The sequence below is a fragment of the Sparus aurata genome, chromosome 11 (genome assembly GCF_900880675.1).
Source record: "Sparus aurata chromosome 11, fSpaAur1.1, whole genome shotgun sequence".
Classification (NCBI taxonomy): Eukaryota; Metazoa; Chordata; class Actinopteri; order Spariformes; family Sparidae; genus Sparus; species Sparus aurata.
This window is the reverse complement of record NC_044197.1, coordinates 2318229-2337384: the sequence shown is the minus strand read 5'-3', so window position 1 is coordinate 2337384 and position 19156 is coordinate 2318229. Positions and strand designations below refer to the sequence as shown.

At 41.1% G+C, this 19156-nt stretch overlaps 2 protein-coding genes across 4 annotated transcripts in view; one reads left to right on the top strand and one right to left on the bottom strand.

The window, feature by feature from the left end:
- LOC115591658 (uncharacterized protein C1orf87-like) overlaps nt 1–1064 on the top strand; it is a 32578-nt gene extending 31514 nt beyond the window's left edge. Inside the window, exon 7 of the mRNA XM_030433834.1 lies at nt 15–1064. Coding sequence (XP_030289694.1) covers nt 15–29 — 15 coding nt within the window. The 3' untranslated portion in view covers nt 30–1064. The remainder of the gene's footprint in view (nt 1–14) is intronic.
- On the bottom strand, nt 630–18712 carry tut4 (terminal uridylyl transferase 4). 3 transcript variants are annotated; one of them, XM_030433831.1, is made up of 30 exons: nt 18643–18712; nt 15909–16462; nt 15672–15823; nt 15039–15155; nt 14758–14935; nt 14437–14525; nt 14251–14302; nt 13857–13926; nt 12889–13015; nt 12295–12414; nt 9152–9346; nt 8857–9031; nt 8191–8762; nt 7525–7675; nt 7071–7157; nt 6650–6753; nt 6483–6540; nt 6290–6393; nt 6092–6181; nt 5893–6006; nt 5698–5775; nt 5394–5571; nt 5249–5296; nt 4662–4744; nt 4437–4552; nt 3455–3609; nt 3160–3257; nt 1728–2295; nt 1255–1425; nt 630–1150 (listed from the first exon to the last, which is right to left on the bottom strand). In XM_030433831.1, exons 2-30 carry the CDS (start codon nt 16381–16383, stop codon nt 1062–1064), a joined length of 4614 nt encoding a protein of 1537 aa, XP_030289691.1. In that variant the 5' UTR covers nt 16384–16462; nt 18643–18712; the 3' UTR covers nt 630–1061. The 3 variants fall into 3 exon arrangements, with proteins under 3 accessions (XP_030289691.1, XP_030289693.1, XP_030289692.1); XM_030433833.1 differs by having other exon boundaries at nt 2115–2295; XM_030433832.1 differs by lacking the exon at nt 18643–18712 and adding an exon at nt 18354–18465.
- Nucleotides 18713–19156: the final 444 nt, after the last annotated feature.

Genomic DNA, 19156 nt, shown 5'->3' with positions numbered 1-19156 from the left:
CCACCTCCCTGCAGCTCCAGTCGACCTGAACAAGGACAAAGCTTCTTCACGACTATCACATCGTAAATCTGAGCACGCTGAGAATCGATGAGGCGACAGAAACCAGAGCCAAACTCCTCTGGCCGCAGCTCAGAGGACGAGAATTCATTATAGAACAGAAATTATTGTGCATCATTGAGAAGAATAGTCTTCCTATATCATATATACGATTATCACATTACATTCATTTGGCACACATTTGCTTGCCGTCCTTTTCTCTCTGCGCTGGCCTGCTCATCAGTGTCAGATGATATCCAACAAGTTATAACCGATCCACCAAACAGTCAATCGTCTATCTATTAATTTACACATAGTGGGGATGAAATGTCAAAGGCAAGCCCACAGAAATGTGGACTTTTACTGGAAAGTGGCCATAAAGGGTTCAAAATGTCTGCGAGGGAACCCTCGTGCACATGATGATTTGACGTTGGGATGGTCCAAATCTCTCACAGGCTCGCAATGAACACACATCAAGGTCGGTGTGAGTGGAGGTTCTGATTGGGCCACTGTATCAGAATCATTCAGGAGTGCCTACAAACACGCTCAAGAGATGAACTCACACGACACAACACAAGTTGTTTGCTTTTTTCTTTATTTTTTTTGAAGCTTTTTTTTTTATATTTAAGATTTTTTCCCTTTTTTCTTGCTATCCCTGCTTTTGGCACTACATACTTAGGGTGACATGTTAGATTGTTTTTAAAACAAACGTCTATTCAAAGCCTTCATCTTGTTGCAAGCAAAGTATGAATACAGCTAATAAAAATAAAGGTTTACATTTTTCCTCCTTACTTTACACATAAAATAAAAACACTTTTTTGGACCCCCTCAAAAATGGGGGTATTAAAATATTTGACATTTGTATCACAAATCAATGTAATGAGACAAAAAATAAAACATAAAAACTGTACAAAAATGATAAAATTCATTTTAAAAATTCCTGTGATCAAATGATGCAAAGAGTACATAAATCTGATTTTGTTTTATGTTACTGACCATCAATCTAATTAAAAGGAGATGAGAGTTCACTTCTTCTGTTGGATAAAATTCAGATTTACTTGATGTCGGACATGTGGGACCAGTGGGAAGTTTGGATTCTGATGCATCACAGAACCTGATGAAAGCAGAGAGAAAAAACAGAAAGTCAGAACAAAAAGGAAACGTACGATTCTCTGTTTTTCACAGCAGCAATAGAAATCATAGTGTATCATGTCTGACCTTGGGTCACGAAGGGTTTGTTCGGCTGGTAGCCTCCGTTGCCCTGCTGGATGAAGTTCTGGGGCATTCGGTAGGGCCAAGATGGAGACAGGGCATACTGTGGTGCTTTATTGTGCTCCCATAAGCGAGAGGCTTGGCTCACACCTACAAACTGGGCCGGATGGCCGGACTCTGTAGAGACAATATCAAACATATTCACCAAGACGACAAGGGACAATAGAATCTGAGAGCAAAAAGTTCTGTGATACTGCATTTTATATAAACCACACAGTGTCCCTCCACCAGTGATGTGAGGATATTAATATTACTTGATTTTCTCTGGATAACAGCGTAGAACAAATGTTGAAAACACCACAGACTGGGACCACAATAATTTGATAGTATAATAAAATGACTCTACATTAAATTTGTATTCCAATAGCGAGAAACAGATTCACACACAGACGTGCCCCCACACTTCACCCGGTGAATACCTGACTTGACCACAGTGCCATTGCCCATGAGTGACCCAGGTTGTGCCAGGTGGTTGTGCCAGTGTCCGTCCCGTCCTGGCCCACCGATGCCCAGCTGTCTCCCCGCCGGCTGGGCGAAGATGATGCTGGGGTCGTTCAGGTTCATGGGGCTGGGATTGCCCCCAGAGCTGGTGGGACTCCCGTTCCCCGTAGCTGAACGCAGGGCGAATTTGAGGCCGGGTGGGGAGGGGGCGGTGGGAGAGGACGTGGTGAGCACCGGGCCGTGGATGGGCCAGGAGGTGGAAGGGAGGTGGACCGGGTGATGAGGCTTCCCCTGGGAGTTGTGTGACTGGTGCTGGTGGGTGGGAAGAAGCCCCAGTGCGGTGAGCGTCCCTGGATGGTACTGGCCTTGATGGGACGTCGGGAAGCTGAAAAGAGACAGGGGGACCTGGGGATGTGCAGGCTGCTTCAGGGGACCAGCAGAACTGGTCTTACTGTGGGAGGGCTGAGGGGAACTGGAGGACTGGGACGAACTCTGAGGGACAGCTGTAGGCTGGGGGGAGTAGGGCGGAGTCTGCCGACTATCGGACTATGAAGTAGAAAACAAATGAAACGAGCATTAGAAGTCAATAATCAGAAGACAGTCATACTTTTATTTAAATATTCAGTCACTCAACTGGGAAAATACAATAGATTCTGATTTTCAGCACCATCAACAGATTTAAAGGGCCACTTCACTTAAATTGGCTTTGATTTTATTGGCCCACATTACAAGATATCACTGGAAGCAAACAAAGAACTATTTATCATAACAAACTTCTGTCTTCCGATTGGTGTGTTGATTTAAAATCTTGACTGTAGAAATCAAAACATTCTTCCCACTGTCAATCACTTGCACTTATCTTATCGATAGCTGTGATTCCATCAAATTATTTTCATGAATGTGTAACATTAGAAAAGGCTGATGGAAGCAGCAAAATCATAGAAAATGTAAATGTCCTTAATGGGAGATGGAAACAACTTTTCCAAACAAGATTCTGACATGACAGACTTTTAATTGATGGTACTGATCAGCAGTTTCAACACCGAGGGAGGAAGAAGCAGTCGTTTCTTCCAACCACGCTTTTAAGGATATTCTCGTAACACGTAAAAAAGATGGCTGGCAGTAGCAACAGGTGCGTCTTAACCTATGAGGAGATAAAATTATTCCTCTGTTTTGTTTCTGGTTCTTCTACTCAGCCATGTGTGGTGAAGCCTATACTGCTAACTTCACCAAACTAGTTTTTTTGTAGCCTCTTTCATTTGCTCCAAACCAGTTTATGGAGGTGTGACCAATTTGTATTTTCCTAAAATTCGCCTGGCAAATTAGATGGAACCAGGGCTGATGACGTTTCAGTTTGTTTGTTTTTAGGGTGAACCTGGCACAGTTGTAATGTTTAACTGTTGTACTCACACATTCAGAGGGCTGTCTGGTTCTTCCAGGACAGTCTGCAGGTGTCTGGGGAATGGGGATGGACTGGGAGCTCACCATGGTTCGTGCCGCGTGAGGAGCTGGGGTGAATACGAGCACATAATAAACACATTTATTTCCATCCCCTGATGGTCGGAATATAACTTGTATCTATTCAATGTGTGTCAAGACAACAAATCAAAGTTTACAAAACTCTAAATGTATGTTTCAAAATATGCATATCAGTGAGAATAACAGAAATACTATCATATTTTGTGTCTTTTCGTTCCGGGGATACCTGGTGCTCCGACGGTCCTCTGTTTGAGATGGCGGTATTCGGGACAGTCCCTGCGTACGTGACCCATGTCCCCACACTGGAAACATCGCCTGTCCTTCGGCTCCCGCTCCTCCTCTTTAATGTCCTCGTCTTTGTCGTTTTCCTTCTTCTTAATCCTGGCAGAGAACAAGTTCAGGGCACAACGAGAGGGTGAATAAATAATAAACATTCAGCACAAACACACACTAATGAGCAAACACACAAGAAACAGTACAGGCTCTCCGAAATAAGAAAAAAAAAGATATTGTTTCCTTTAAAAACACCTTTGAATGTCAATACATACAGTTACCTTTAAAAACAGCACCTATAGAGCAGCTTAGCCTAACTGTGTTAGCCTAACTTACCCTGCACGTCCCTCAGCTGGAGCCTCAGGAGTCATTCTTTTACTGTTGCTGGCCTACTCCTTTCTTTTCTTCTCTGATTAACTCTCCACTGTCATCTGTTCACTGCATCCCTCTTGTAACTTTCTCAAGGCGTTCCTGATATTCAACGGCCTAATTCTTTGTGTTTGTGCATTGTCAGGTCATTGTGTTGGAAGTAATAATGCTGACAGCTCAGACTAAATCATACTCAGGATGATTTTTTTAGCTGACGTACGTTCAAGGAAACTGCTGTGATTAAAAAGAGGACAGGAAAATTAATCGTCATCACTGTGTTTCACTTCACAGCTGCTGTAAGCAGGAAACACTCAATTTTAAGTTTACTAACAACCTGCAGACCTGTAAAACAGAACTGGAGAGCTACAATGATGCCGTATGCCTTAAATAAATATAAATAAAGTTAAACTAGCTCTTTCTTAAATGACTATCCACTCTGCAGCCAGGAAGCATACGTTTTAACATCACTGTGTCACTTTTACCTTCTCATTTCGCATTTTAACTACATTACAAATGTAACGATAATTCACAGAGAGAAATGTTCTGATAAACCACGAGGGGCCAACCTGCGTCTCTTCGGGCAGTCCTTCATGTAATGTCCGATCTTCCCGCAGATCCTGCAGCATCTGTCGTTGGGCGCCAACTCGCCGTCTGTCAACACCTTTGAGTCAAAGAAGTAGTCCTGCAGCAGAGCACAACAGAAACAGCATATAGTGAAGACAGATTCAGACAGCGTTCAAATTCTGAATCTTTTGTACAACTTTGTTGTTGTTTAGTCACGAGGGACGTACCACTTCAGAGCCGGGGACGGGGTAGAACGGAGTTCCAAACAACTTTCTGCCATTTATAAACGCCTTCATGATGAAGTTTGTCACTAGAGGAAGCCAAGAAGGAATGATAGGTTTAGAGGTGGCTGCAATCACATAAGTAATCAAGTGCTCACTCTTATTTTTAAATCACACAATATGACATGAACTCCCTGCTTTTTTATTCAAATACCTAACACTCATAAACTGATGAAAAGCCTCAGCTGTCAAAGAGCAAATGTCTGCAGTAATGAAAAAAAACACATCTGACTCAGTACCACAAGAAAATAATTGTTTGCTCCAACTAGGACTGCAACTTATGATTAGTTAAAATTTGGAATAATCCGTTGATTATTTTCTTAATCAATGAATTGGCTGTTTAGCCGAAAAAATGTCGATCAGTGTTTCCCAAAGCCAATGACGACATCCTCAAGTGTCTTATTATGTCAGCAACCCAAATGTTCAGTTTAATGTGAGTGAGGAGAAGGAAACCAGAAAATATTCACATTGAAGAAGCTAGAATCAGAGAATAAGGACTACTCCCTTAAAGAAATAACTCAAACCAAACTTACTTTTTCGGGAAACTCCTGCACCAAGATTATGATTCAAATCAAAGGGATCTGAGGAGAACAAACAGAAGAGTGAGTAGAAGATAAGACAGACTGGAATGTAAAGAAGCTGGTAAAAACAGAGGGATGAGCAGATCTGTGTGAGCACCTTCAATCGCGATGCATTTACTGGTCCACTGTTTCTCAAAGGTGGTGAGGCGTTTCCTTTGACGGATGCTGATGACGTGTTCTTTGAAGTCAAACTCTTCTGTGTAAAAGCGCAGCAGGCCCAACCACAGCTCTCCCACTGACTCTGTGTTCGGCTGCAGCTCGGAGAGAAGCCGGCGCTGTGAAGAGAAAAGAAACTCTTAGTACCGACTCGATTCTGATATGACAGGATTAACATTTTGACTACATTTTGATACTGTCCTATAATTCCACACTGCTCCAAGTTAATGTTTCGCTGAACTCACCAGATCCTCAAGGTCATCGCAAAAGAAAGCATTCCAGCCGTCAACCATCCGCTGGGGAACAGTCGTCCCATCGAAGATCTAAAACAACATCACAATGTGCTATTAAATTCATTTCAGTCAAAGCTAATCACTCCTTTATGTCAACTGTTCTGAGTTTCAATTTCATTTTTCATGTCATTAATCAGTGACCGATACCTCCTGCAGGACAGGAATGACTGGCGGCTGCCTCTGCTGCAGGAAGTAGAGCACCATCAGGATGTAAGCATAGGACGAGAGGCTTCCTCTGGACGCATCCCCGATGTCGCAGCGCTGTGAGCACAGAGGGACGTAAGTCACACAGCAGGAGGCAATATGGAAACAATTTACAGGCATTCTAAGTGAAGAGTAACTTCACCTTAGCGAAGACCTTCATTGTATATCCCAGGAATTGCACCCTTGGATCCAGTGCTGCATACGTAGCCAGCATCCTAGTGTTGTGTTGAGCCTACAGAGACGACCCGTCCAAAGCAAATCATTCAGCAGAGTCAATAAAAAAAAAAGGCACGTTTAAGCATTTTATAGAACATTGAAGGCAGGATCTGCTAACACTCACCAGGGTGTTATAGAGGCTAATATCTCCCTCCAGACCGCTCTGTCTGTGTTCAAACTTCACAATAGGCACTTTAGCTGTTGTGATGGGCAAGATGTTCCTCAGACCTGTGATGTCAGCAGAAAAAACTGTCAGATTCAGTCCTTGACACCGAGATATAGACAGATAAATGATTATTATTAAAACAATCATTCACCTGTATGCTTCTTGAGCACTTTTGCAAGCCCTTCAATGATTTCTTTGCAGTTCAGCCTCTGTTCAGACGGATCACAAATTTAATGTAACAGTGAAACGAATTTATGAGAGTCACTAAATGTCAGTCCCAGCGAGGAAGTGAGTTGTATAAAACATTGGTCCACCTACCTCTGCAGTCTCATGACCCTCCAGAGTCATGCAGATGTCAAGGTCACTGTCGCGGAAGCCGAAGCCGTTCTTGGAGGAGCCAAACAAGCACAGCTGAGCTTTATCTGTGGATTCACACACACACACACAAAGGAAGGTATTTTAATTATAAATTATTCCAATGGTTGTTTAACAGTAAATGACTTCCAGTTTCCTGTGAACTGTGGGAAGGTTTTTAACTTTAAATACGAAGCATCAAATTTGTATGAACAGAAAACAGCAACAACAGCAAATTTACACAGCAAAGAGGAGAACTTTCTAAAATTGTTTATATAAAAATAAATAAATATATAAAGAAGAAAAAAGTTCTAGCTCTCTCACCACTGGTGGAACATAAATAAAGGCTCTGGTAATTACTTGAGAGTTTATGCTCAATGCTCACCATTGTACTCCTTCCTTATAAACCTCTCCAGGCCAGCAAGGATCTGCTCCCTCTTCTGCTGCTCAGCATGAGTAGGTGACAGCTCATCTACAAACAGCAGAACAGAAATGTAGTCACACAGAGCTGTAATGGTTAATCGATTGATCAATTAGGTAAATTAAACTAAAGGATTCATGCCCGATAAATCGTTGCAGAATAATTCTAAGCAATTTGACACGCAAATCATTCAAACATTTAATCGTCCAAGCTCAGAAATTTGGTAATTCGCCACTTTGCAATTTGTTTTTCTTGGTTTCAGTCATCGTGAATGGAATCTTTGGGGTTTTTGAATGTAGGTCAGACAAAACGAGACGTTTAATGATATCGCTCTGTGCCATTGCAGGCAAAGTTTTTCACAGTTTTCTTCTAGAATAATATAAAGCAAAATAATAATATAAAGTGAAAGAGAACTTACAGTAGCACAACCTGCAGAGCCCATCAAGGATATCCCTGAAGCGGTCGTTCATAGGAGGAAGAGGCTTCAGCTCGATCTTCTTAAAGTCTTCAGGACACTCGTCCTTCAGGTGACCATCGCGTTTGCAGATGCTGCACACAACAGTTGGAGGCTGGAATGAAAAAGTTCAAACAACATAGATTTAATGACCAATAATCTCATGACAGCCTTCACCACCACAAAGCAAGTGCAAGATAATGACATAAATAAAAGCTTCAAAATGTTGCATCCACCGTGTCCTACTTACAGCACATCTCTGTTACAAAACATTTCTGTGGGGCAATGTGTCATGGTGCAAAAGTAGCAAAATAAATAAAAATGACTGTGTTTTGTTCTTTACCAACCCCTGAGGTGTGTCATCACATGCCAACAAACCAATAACAACCCATCATAAAACAACGACGACACGGAGAGATGATGCTCCTTTATATTACATATTTTTTTTTTTTTTTTTTTTAAATTGGCTTTATAACACACAACTCAGAGGATATATATCACACTATAAACATACAAGGTTTAGTATTTTTTCTATATTTTACAATTGATAAAGTATTACTTATATTTTTCCATTGAAATATCTGGAAAATGTACGGAAACATGTATACAAACGGGGAACTCCATGATTACCTTCCCACCAGTGAATATCATCTTATCGAACACATAGTGCAGATCCTCTGACGCAACAGATCCATCCTCTGAAACACTGCTTTCTTCTTCCTCTTCTTCTTCTTCCTCCTCCTCCTCCTCCTCGTCCTCCTCTTCCTCTTCCCCCTCCTTGTCACTGTCCAGCAGTCCGTTGGGGGATAAGGAAGTTCTGTTCCCCTCACTGAGATCCATTTCCATGAGGCTGGCATCCAAAGTTTTCTCATCTTTCTTTGTGGACAGATCTGAACCGTCTTCATCATCGGTGTCAGACTCCTCGTCCTCCTTCAGCCCACGGTGGCCCCTCTGAGCAACCTGGCTTCTTTCACCTTTCCCTTCGTCTTCTTCCTTGTTCACCAGCGCAGCCTCCCTCCTCTCCACTTCCTCCAATTTGGCACTTTGCTTGCTTGCCTTCTTGCGTCTCTGGCGCCCCCCCGTGCCCTTTCTCTGGGGGCAAGCAAAGTATTTGTAGGCCGAACGGAAGCGCTCCTGGATGTACTCAAACACCATTTGGCTGTTCAAGCTTCGTGCAACGTTCCTCTTCACGGCAAAAGGATCTAAAAGCAGAAGATAGAGACACACTGTGTGAATTTGTGATATTTCTCCAGAGCTGTATGATGAATTTTCTGACTAAGGGCTTTTATTTTTTACCTTCAATAGCGAGCCTGCGACGTGGCCAGTTCTTCCCTTCCCTAGAGAGGAGCTCCTTCAAGCGGATGCTGATGATGTACTCTTCAAGAGCAAATTCCAGTGTGTAGAAACGCAAGAGCTCCAACCACAACTGGCCCAGTGACACACCTTTACCCAGATCCAAGGTCAGACGGGTCTTTAAAGTGACACAGGTGGTCAGAAGCAGTAACATCAACACTTTCCTCAATTTAAGTTTAGCTCTGAATAAAAGGCAACGCTGCTTGCTCTATCAATTTGATGCTGTAGTGACACTCACCAAGCCTTCTGAATAATGGCCTTCATCAAGTTTTTTCTGATCTGGTTTAGGTCGGCCTTCTCCTCTGGCCTCGTTGCGGTTCTCCCCTCGTCCATCCGTGGAGCTCGGAGGTCTGCGCTCCCACCGGACAAATGTGTCCAACGCGATTCCAGTTAGATGATACTCGTCCACACGCTTCACATCAAAGCCTTCAATCTGAGTGAGGAGAATAAAGTCAAACATAACAGAGGGAAAATATCTGTAAGCAAAGATATGACTTTTTATATGATATGAATTTTGAAGCTGCTTGTTTACGAGTTTTAATGTTTTATTGTAATGTTACTGGACTGGAGGACTTGCTATGGTTGGTCAACACACAGCTTGTCATCAGTCTGAATCAGCGATTAACTTGACAAGTAAAATGATTTAATTGCCAAAAGGTATATTGTCCAAAAGTTTGAGAATATGGCTCATATTAGGAAAAATAATTGTTTTCCATTTCCAACAGAAATGTGCTTATGTTCATCTAAAAAAAAATGATGCACACAAGCCAGCAGGACAGTTACAGAGTTGCTCCCTGATGGCCGTGTTTCCATCTCAACCAGACGTGGACTAAAAGGCATTCTGGGCCTTTAGCGACGGACATTATAGAGTCAAACAGAAAACATGGAAAGAAGAAAGACGTAGTGATTGTGCAACAAAGGTCACGGACAAACAACTCTGTGATTGCATTGTACTCATCTTAACCACTGGACACCACCAGTCTTTTACACACACATTTTAAATGCCTAGCCCACTATGTGTTTTTGGAGAAAAGCTCCTAGATAAACGTTTTACATCACTGCATCTTTTTCTCTGCTATCCAAGCAGAAAAGATTAAGATTAAATGTGGTAAAGCCTCCTTAAAGTTTAGTTTTAGATTTGACTGGCTTCTGTAATTGTGTTTTGTTTTTTCTTTTACATAACTGCAAATAGCTACCACGGGTAGCCTGTTGCACAAAAGTAAAAGGTGAATCTGTGTTGCTCAGCAACAGCAACATGCCTCTAATTACAAAAAGAAAAAACTTGGGGTGATTGGGTGAAGAGCTGCAAGATAGAAAGCAGCGCAGCTCATCACACTTGTGATACTCTATCCACTAGATTCTGACTGGGTTTTTTTTAAAACTTGTAGGCATGTAAAGTTACTCTTTCATCCAAAAAACAAGTTAAAAATGTTGCTTTTCAATTTCTGGCCTTGCACAGTGATGTACATGTGTACTACAGTGGCGCCATTGCTTGGTGTGGTTAGAGGAGCACACCCAGCAGGGATGTTAAATAAGCTTTAAACTTGCAACCTGAAAGGGAAGCAGAACACTGTTTATCAGCCTGGTGTCAAGTTATCCTTTTAACGTGCAACTGTTGCCAACTTTAAAGACATTGTCTAATTTTCACAGTGTGATCACACAGCTTATCACATGATCATCTCTCTGCGAGCACCTCGTGTCACAAAGAGCCTGAAGTTCTGAAGAAAATAATCTTCACCTCAAAGTGGAAAAAACCTGTTCCCACCTACACTTGTCTAAACATAGCAGAGGAGTTCTTCTGGGCCTTTAGCGGTAAATGCTATGCACTACAAATACAATGTATACTTTATTTCCAATAGTCAGAAATGATAAATACAGTCTGACTTAAATTGTTTTTTTTTATATCTTGGTGAGCTATAAATGTGAATTTTACATCTTCAAGAAATTAATGATTTTTAGCAGCTTCACATAATGTCCCACAGTATTATGCGATTGCATGCAGCGTATTGCTAAAAACAAAATCTACATCATCATAATGACAGTGGAGGGATGATTTTTCACTTGTGTCTTTTTCTTGAGTTAATGTGCCTCCTCGCAATAAGACAGAGACCCATCAACATCCTGTGTTCGACCTGCGTTTCCTAACACAGACTTGAGCTGCGTGGGAGTCTTTTTTGCAAAACATGACACAAGATGCAGATAAAGAATGTGGATCATCCTGTGCATTATATAAAATGGGCAGACACTGTCTGCAATGCATCAAGAGGTGTCAGTGTTTAAAATTTCCTCTGCTTTGTATTGAAAGAGAGAAAAAGTTACTTCCCAGGTATAAAAACTGGAAAATGCACCAAAAATAATTCAGGAGTAGATCGGTTGGCACAAACATATGAATTTTCATGCATTTATCAACAATAACATATCTCATTCACTTATTAAGTTTAAATAATTTAAGCATACTACCCAAAACAAGATGTCACAAATGAGCAAATCTGTATTTGGTGCAGAGACGTGAGCAGTTTTCAAGAATCATATTTCTGCTTTTAGAATCTGGACAACGAGGCTTTGGTGTGAATGTGACTGAAGGAAAGTGGATCTTACATATTCTTTTTACAGATGATGCTATAATATGCTGCACAAAGACCTTTCATTACACCGGCTTTGTCTTTTAACCTGAAAGGAAAAATGGCAGCCCAATGCCACCGCAGTGTGTTATTTTAGATAGCATGCTGGGCTCCTGAAGCAGCAGAGGTGAGACATCTAACACAAAAAAACTGATATCCATTGTGATGTATAAGGCATTGGACAACAGTTTTCTTAACAACAGGAATAATGTTGCTATAGAGGGTATACAGAGGTTGATCTCATGCTCTCCTCGTAGGGGAACGATCACCCGGACCTCGTTGTCTACCCAATTTGTAGACATTTTCAGTAGCTGCCATCTGCTGCTAGCTGCTTTTAAATCTACCATTTAATGGATCGCACACATACCGTTTTGATAAAGGTCACAACCCTGTCCTGCCCTTCCTCTACACAGGCTCATTTGTTTTTTTTGGGTAGACATCAGGAGGGCTCAGAGGTGGAACAACAATGACCCATTCTCTCTTCGTACCTTTTTTACAAAATGGCAGAATAAAGGCTCATTCACAGGCACATTCCAACCTTGAATAGCCTGTATAGAAGGGGCTACAGTCTCCCAAAAAAGGTTCAGGTGTACAGGTTAGATGCATAGTAATTTAAATGATAACAATTGTCTTTAACCGTGCATGAGTTTTTTAAAACAGGTCTCTGTACTTCTGTACCAGGGTCAAGGTGCCAACCATGGACGCTTTTCTCAGCTCTTATCCAGTGAGAGTGGATCAGACTGAAAAACATTTGACCTACCCAGCGGCCCAAGTAGACGGGGAGGATCGGCTCTTTCCTCTGCTGCAGAAAGAAGATGACCATGAGTGCGAAGGAGTATGAGGGGATGCCACCTTCAGCCTGGCAGTCGATGTGACACAGCTACAGCGATAAATATGCAAGAAAAGAAAAGCTTTCAGTTCAAATGCATTATTGTCTTAATCCAAACTGTAAAACTTTGTTCAACTATAAAATCATCATCCATGAATATAAATGTTAAGTCCATTAGAAAGAACAACATGTTAGATGTTCTATTATCAGCATCTGGACAAACAGGTGATGACGCTTGTTTGTGCAGAGATAGACCTCTGACTTTATTTAACAAGGAAAACCTGAACACACTTACACAACCATTTCCGTTGAAAAGTATTTATTTCAGGTCTGTCAGTTTTAATAACTAATATGTCCAATATCAGTACATTAGTTTTACATAAGTTTTAGACTGAGGGGCTGGTAATAATTACTAATTAGTAATGAAAATAGCTAAAAATAAAAATAACTCTTCACTAAAACCCATTGGAATATCTTTCTCATTTCCTTTTTCAACTGAGGAGTTGGTATCAGCTACAGCCTTACCCTTGCCCAGTAGCGAAAGGCCAAGACCAGCGGAACCAATCTAGGCTCGAGTTTAGCCAGGGTTGCCAGGTGATTGGTGGTGAGACAAGCGACGTCATTACCTGCGCTCACTTTACACAGCAGGCCGCTGCACAGAAATATATGAAAAACACACAGAAGGAAAGTTGGTACCAGACAGTAAATTAGTGCTGGATTTGCAGGTAAGTGGGAGCTGATATGTGCTGTAATAATGTGAAGTTAAATAAGAGATGAGACATAATTTTCACATTATAACATTTCTCTCATCTGATCATCACTTTAAAGTCACAAATGTTTAGAAATAAGACAGGGATTACTAACAGGGATGCACTGATTGTGACATTCTGGGTTGATGCCCAATTTAAAAGTAACAGTTTGGCTGACAGCCGTTGCCCATAATGATGTTTTTTGTGGGCCATTTGTTTATGTCCCCTTGTATTCTCCCCGTTCACTGCCAGGGAAATAAAAACCAAACTGTTTTAAAGTTATTCAGCGCCCCATTACACCGTCTTTGAATGAGCACAAACTCAAGTACACAAGTTTATAAAAATCTTTTAATATAACCTTCCTTCACATGACAAGGCTATACAACGCCATACTGATGTATAAGCAATTCTACAAATCACATAGTCTTACAAACTGATGGAAGGGAGCCAATACCTCATGAAACCAGCCGAAATTAATGTCAGATCACAGATAAACATCGGCCACTGCCATCGGTTAATGTCATCTTACATGCTAATAGACCGATAGCAGTCAGCAAGGTCAATATCAACCAATACAAAAGGTTTTCTGATAAATCAGTGCATCCTCAATAACTCAATTAAACCTAAACTCCCTCTCTAGACATACAATTTAAATATAAATGAGAGTAAAGTGACAGAAAGATACATATACAGACATAAAAATTATTTGAAAAACTGCATTTGTGCATTTAATCCAACACTCACCTTACAACATCCCGACAGAACACGGCAGGAACTTTGGCATGAAAATCTGACTCAACCTCTGAAAATTCAGCTGGAGAGGAGAAGGGGAAAAAAACAACAACACAGGAAATGACCTCGAGGAAAGTTGCACAAACCCGATTTCATTGCAGGACTTTTACAAAAAAGCTGAACCACACAAAGTAGAATTACTCAGGTCCAAGACCAAAGCAGATTTTCAAGTAATGTTGTTCTTGTCCTGTTGTCAGTGTAATTTGAAAATTCTATCAAACATGTGAAGCACAAGGCCACACTAATATCTCCACACAAACCAGAGCAGTGGGTTTACACAACTTATTGAGAATAAATCGCCTTACAACTTCAGAAGAAAATGTATGATGCACCAAGCAAAACTTACGGCTGTTCTTGATGATTTCCAGCACTTGAATCAAGACCTCAGGTTGTGTCATCTGCACGGACAAAAATAATTAGAGAAAGTGAGACCAACAACAATAAGGTCAAATGTTGCTGCTGATTTACAGTGCCCTCTATGTTTTTAGAGAACATTTATCATCATTCCATCAAATAGCAGATGCAACCTTACCGAGGAAGGGTGGGTGACATCAATGTTGATATCGCTCGTTTTGAAGGCAAATCGGGTAAGACATGAACCATAGAGACGGAGAGAACAAGCTGGAAAACCAAAGAAAACGTATTAGATTATACTGTAATTATACAATATATGGAGAATAACTTAAACTCAGAAGGTTTACAACTGAAAACAGAAGTAAATTACATACTGAGGATCAACAAGGGCTCATTTTAGTAGGACTTAAAATTCTAATGTGTCTCAAGGCATTTCCTCTTTTTACACAACTCACTGAGGTAAATATAAACCAGGCTGAGTGACATCACAGGATACAACCTGAGAGGTGTTTCTTGATGATCTCCTCCATCCTGACGACCACGGCCTTCCGAACCTCAAAGTCCTCCTCCGAGATCCCGTGCTGCCTGGCTGTTTCTCGGACGCACGCGTCTACGGCCCTCAACTGGGTGGCGGAGGCGGGCGGCAGGGCGCGCAGCTCGTTCTCCTCCTGTTTTTCCTGATACACCAGAGCCAGAACGTAAACAACAAAATTCAAAACCCTTATTTCTTCAACACAGTATACAGGGACGAGTGACGGCACAAAGTTTAAATTTCCATACCATTATGTTCTTCTTGTGTCTCTTCTCTTTGATGTGTTTGTGTGCTCCTTGTATGTTCTCAATGTGCACAGAACAGAGCTTGCATAAGTATTGATAGTTTGGGTACTCGGGGGACTGCTGTGGAAACAAACACAGAGGCAAAAGCAATCAGTTTATCCATGTTTTTAATAAACTTCATTTCATCCACCACTTGATGATAATCGCAACCATGACACCCACCTGCTCTTGCTAGAAGGAGATCAAATCAAACAGACATATGGTACAACAGACTGTGGATGAATTAATGGGGCAAAGATACGAGACAAAGTGAAATATTATCATCCTCCTTCATCAAATATGGCAAACTTTTCCCGTACATCAGTGTTTCATTTTGGTTTATCATAAAAAAGCTGTACAACAACTTGTGCTTTATAAAATACGGCGTTAGTTTTACTTAATCCTCAACTGAATTAACTCGATAAAAGTTTAAAGATTCCTTTAAAACATATAAATAACAGTGCATTGATCTGATATCATCCCATCAAACTATCCATCTATTACAAACTTATTCTGGCTGGACCCATAACGCAGCAGCTGTGATGAGCTCAGCTTTACATTTACTGCAAGTCCGACATGACTGGATTGTTTCCTTACTTTCAACAGCCGGTGGATGTAGTCTCTGTAGAGGCGCTCCTCTGCTTGCCGGAGGCCCAGCTGTTGCTCTGTCAGCGGTCCTTCCTCCACAGTGGGCCTCACCTCTCTGCCCTCTTGAACAGACTGATGCATCAGTGCAGCAGCTTTCACCCCTACAAAACAACAAAGACTGAGCAGTTAACCAGAGATACTTTCGGTGCAGAAGATCATCTCAGGGAAAATATCTTACAAACTCACCATGGGACTTTTCCTTTGTTGGAGTTACAGTGGAGCTCTTGGCCTGCTCAGTGAGGCCTCTCTCAGGTGTACCAGGGACCGCAGGAGAGCTGGTCCCTCTGTTTGCTGAGGGGCTGCTGTCAGCAGAAAAAGACGCCCTGTAGTCAGGAGCCTGTGCCACCAGCTGCTGTTGCGAGCTTACCGCTTTTCCTTTCCCTCTCTCCCCAGAACTCGTCCTGCCAGTCAGTCTTGTCAGCCTAGAGGGCCGTCCTCTTCTCTTGTCTTGGGGGATATCTGTGAAAGTTTTGCCTGGCCCGCGACTTCCTATGTTATGTTCATCCTTTGCTGCAGCGAGGTGTTCTTGCCTGCGGGGTGCAGACTTGGTACCGTCTCTCTGGGCAGGAGCGTCTTTATTTGACTTCTCGCTGGACAAAACTTTTGCTCCTCTGGGTTGAGACTGTTTGCCTGATTTTACTGGACTTCTGGACTCATCCATCCCTCCTGTCCTGCTGATCTTGTCCCTGGTGGAGTTAACACCACGGTGAGGATGACCGGGGACAAAGGCCACCTAAAGTCTAGGTAAAACAGGGACGAGATATCATAGCTTTCAGTCAAAACAGCAAAACTACTCCACAAAAAAGCATTGTGATAGCCTGTTGTGTCTTTCTTTACCATTCAGGTGAGATCAAATGACCAAACACATTTGTCAACTTAATTTGCATTGCACTTCCTAGGACTTATATACGTTTTTCGTACAGAGATGCATTGAAATAAATCTACAAAGAAGAATATTCATATTCTTGAACATGCAAAAGAAGAAAAAGAAAATGGAGACAAGGTTTTACATTACACATCAGCTCAGTTAACTTAAATGTTTAAAAGGTCACAATCAGAATGTTGACTATATGAATAATAATTAATTATTAATGTTCTACTACAAATTTTAGTAATTGTATTGATGCAGCTTTTGAGTTTATTAAGATGAAAACAAAGCTTGAAGACTGACTATTGTTACTTAATTTTTGTATGATTCCCATTTGAAATAACTAAATAACATTCTATTGATTTGTGTGCGACAAATAATATAAAATAAAATAAAAAATGACCTTTTGTTCTCTTTGTCTTTGATCATGAAGCCAGAGTAGTAAACAAAACATTTAACATTGGCACTTAAAAAAGTTGCCTTGGTTGGTAGAGGAATTCTTTCACTTTCATGTGGACAGTTTCACAAAAGTTTCATCTCCACATCATTACTAACTGTCTGTGCCAAAATGTTTCCCATATCAGCAAAAACTATAAAAGCAGAATTAAGTTGTTGTTTTTTTTATTAATCCACAGAAAAAATATATATCACAAATTTAATCTTTCAAGTGCATTTTTCACAGGATAAATAGTAAGTAGTATATTATAGGATTTGATTATTTCCAATTATTAGTTGATCTTTTATTTTATCCATTAACAAATGAATGAAAGTAATGAAAGTAAATATTAGCACCAGCCCCAAACACTACAAACCTACTGGCTGGGCTCTACATCATTCCTATATAAAGAAATGACCTTAAGCTTGTAAGAAGCTGAACTGTCAGAAAGCGGAACAGTTCTGGAGTTTAAAACAGGGACTTTTAAGCACTGAAAGAAGAGGGACAGCTACTGCGTCAGCCAAACATTCAAATGGGTTGCCATTGGTAATAGAAAAACAAATATCACAAAACAACATTTAACTCTTAAAACGGCTGCTTCTACAACTACTTTCTGATAGATTAAAATGTACAGGAAACCAAGCGTTTTCCCGCAGCAGACTGTCAGACTACAGAATCAGAAATTGTCGGGATTGAATCAGGCATGTACAGTATGGAGCTTGACGCCGTGGCCGTCCCCCAAACTGTCGCTGTTTAGAATCCCTGATGTTTAAAGGAAGGATACAATTATGGCTCATGAAATACTTTTAAAAACGAACAAAATAAAAATTATTTAAAAGCCAGTGCGACGGCAGAATGAACAGGAGTGATGGGAGACCTTTTCTTTGTTCCAGTTAAAAGCTGCACAATATTGTACAAAATACATGTTTTGGGGCTGATATTGTGATTGCAATATGGTTTACTATGAGTGGGAATCAGCAGGACATGAGAGAATGTGCTGTTTTTTCTCATTTATAATCATAGTAAACTGAATATATTTAGGTTTTGGAGTGTGAGGTCTAACAACAAAGAAAGTTGAGGACTTAATTTGAGGCTTTCAGTGGTATTTTTCAATATTTCAAAGGCTAAAATCAAAATCAAAATAATAATGTAACGTTACCGATCGATTCAAAATAGAAGTTAAACCCCTAATAGAGTTTCTCATAAAAATCTGAAAATTCCTACCACAGTACATAATCGAAAAAAGGTCTATTATCAGTCTCTTGTTAATGACCCTGTAAACACAAACACAGAGCCACAGCGAGCAGTGCAGTGATGGTAACGTTACCGATGCTGAGTCGAAGTCTGTTTTCTGAGAATCTCGTAGCACCACCCTCCTCCACGGGAGGTGATAGAAATGAGTTTCGAGTAATGTCTTGTAATGGCTAGGTGTTGCAGAAGAATACTTTCACTTGTGGCTAAAGTTAATGTTCGGTTTAGTTTAGAGAAAAACGAAACTGAGGGAAGAAACAGACTTCGATGTAACACCGGGACTTAACGTTAGCTCAACTTCCACAACAGAAACGAAAAGGGGGGTCATCACAAACGCAGAATTATTGACTACAATAAATGCTCACCATTTAAACCAAAATGTGTTTCCTGTGTTTTAGCAATGACTCGCGTTGACTTCCAGAGACTCTTTGCCTTCGACTTTGCAGTTAGCTGTGTTCGCAAGCTAACTAGCGTTAGCCGCTGTGCCCGGTCGTCCGGCTGAGCTAGCTAACGGGAAATAAATAATACTGGCACACATGTTGCCACACAGCATCAAGTCATTAAAGACAGAAAACAACACTTGGACCGCTGCAGCGCAGAGGAGCGCGGGCGAACTTACTTTTCGAGCTCTAAAGTTGAATCCGGATTATTGTTTAGCTGTCTCCATGGTTCTGTTCTAAATAATGTTTTTCAAACCCCACGGCCCTGGTCAAAACAGCAACATTGACGCCATGTTAATACATTACCCCGCTGCATTGTGGGAGCGCCAGTGACGATGAAGAGGGGCGTGTAATGTGCTGCGTTCTAACACGGCTCGGAAACTACAGTATCACCCAAGTCTTTTGTTTTGTTTTGTTTTTCTTTTCATCACCCAAGTCT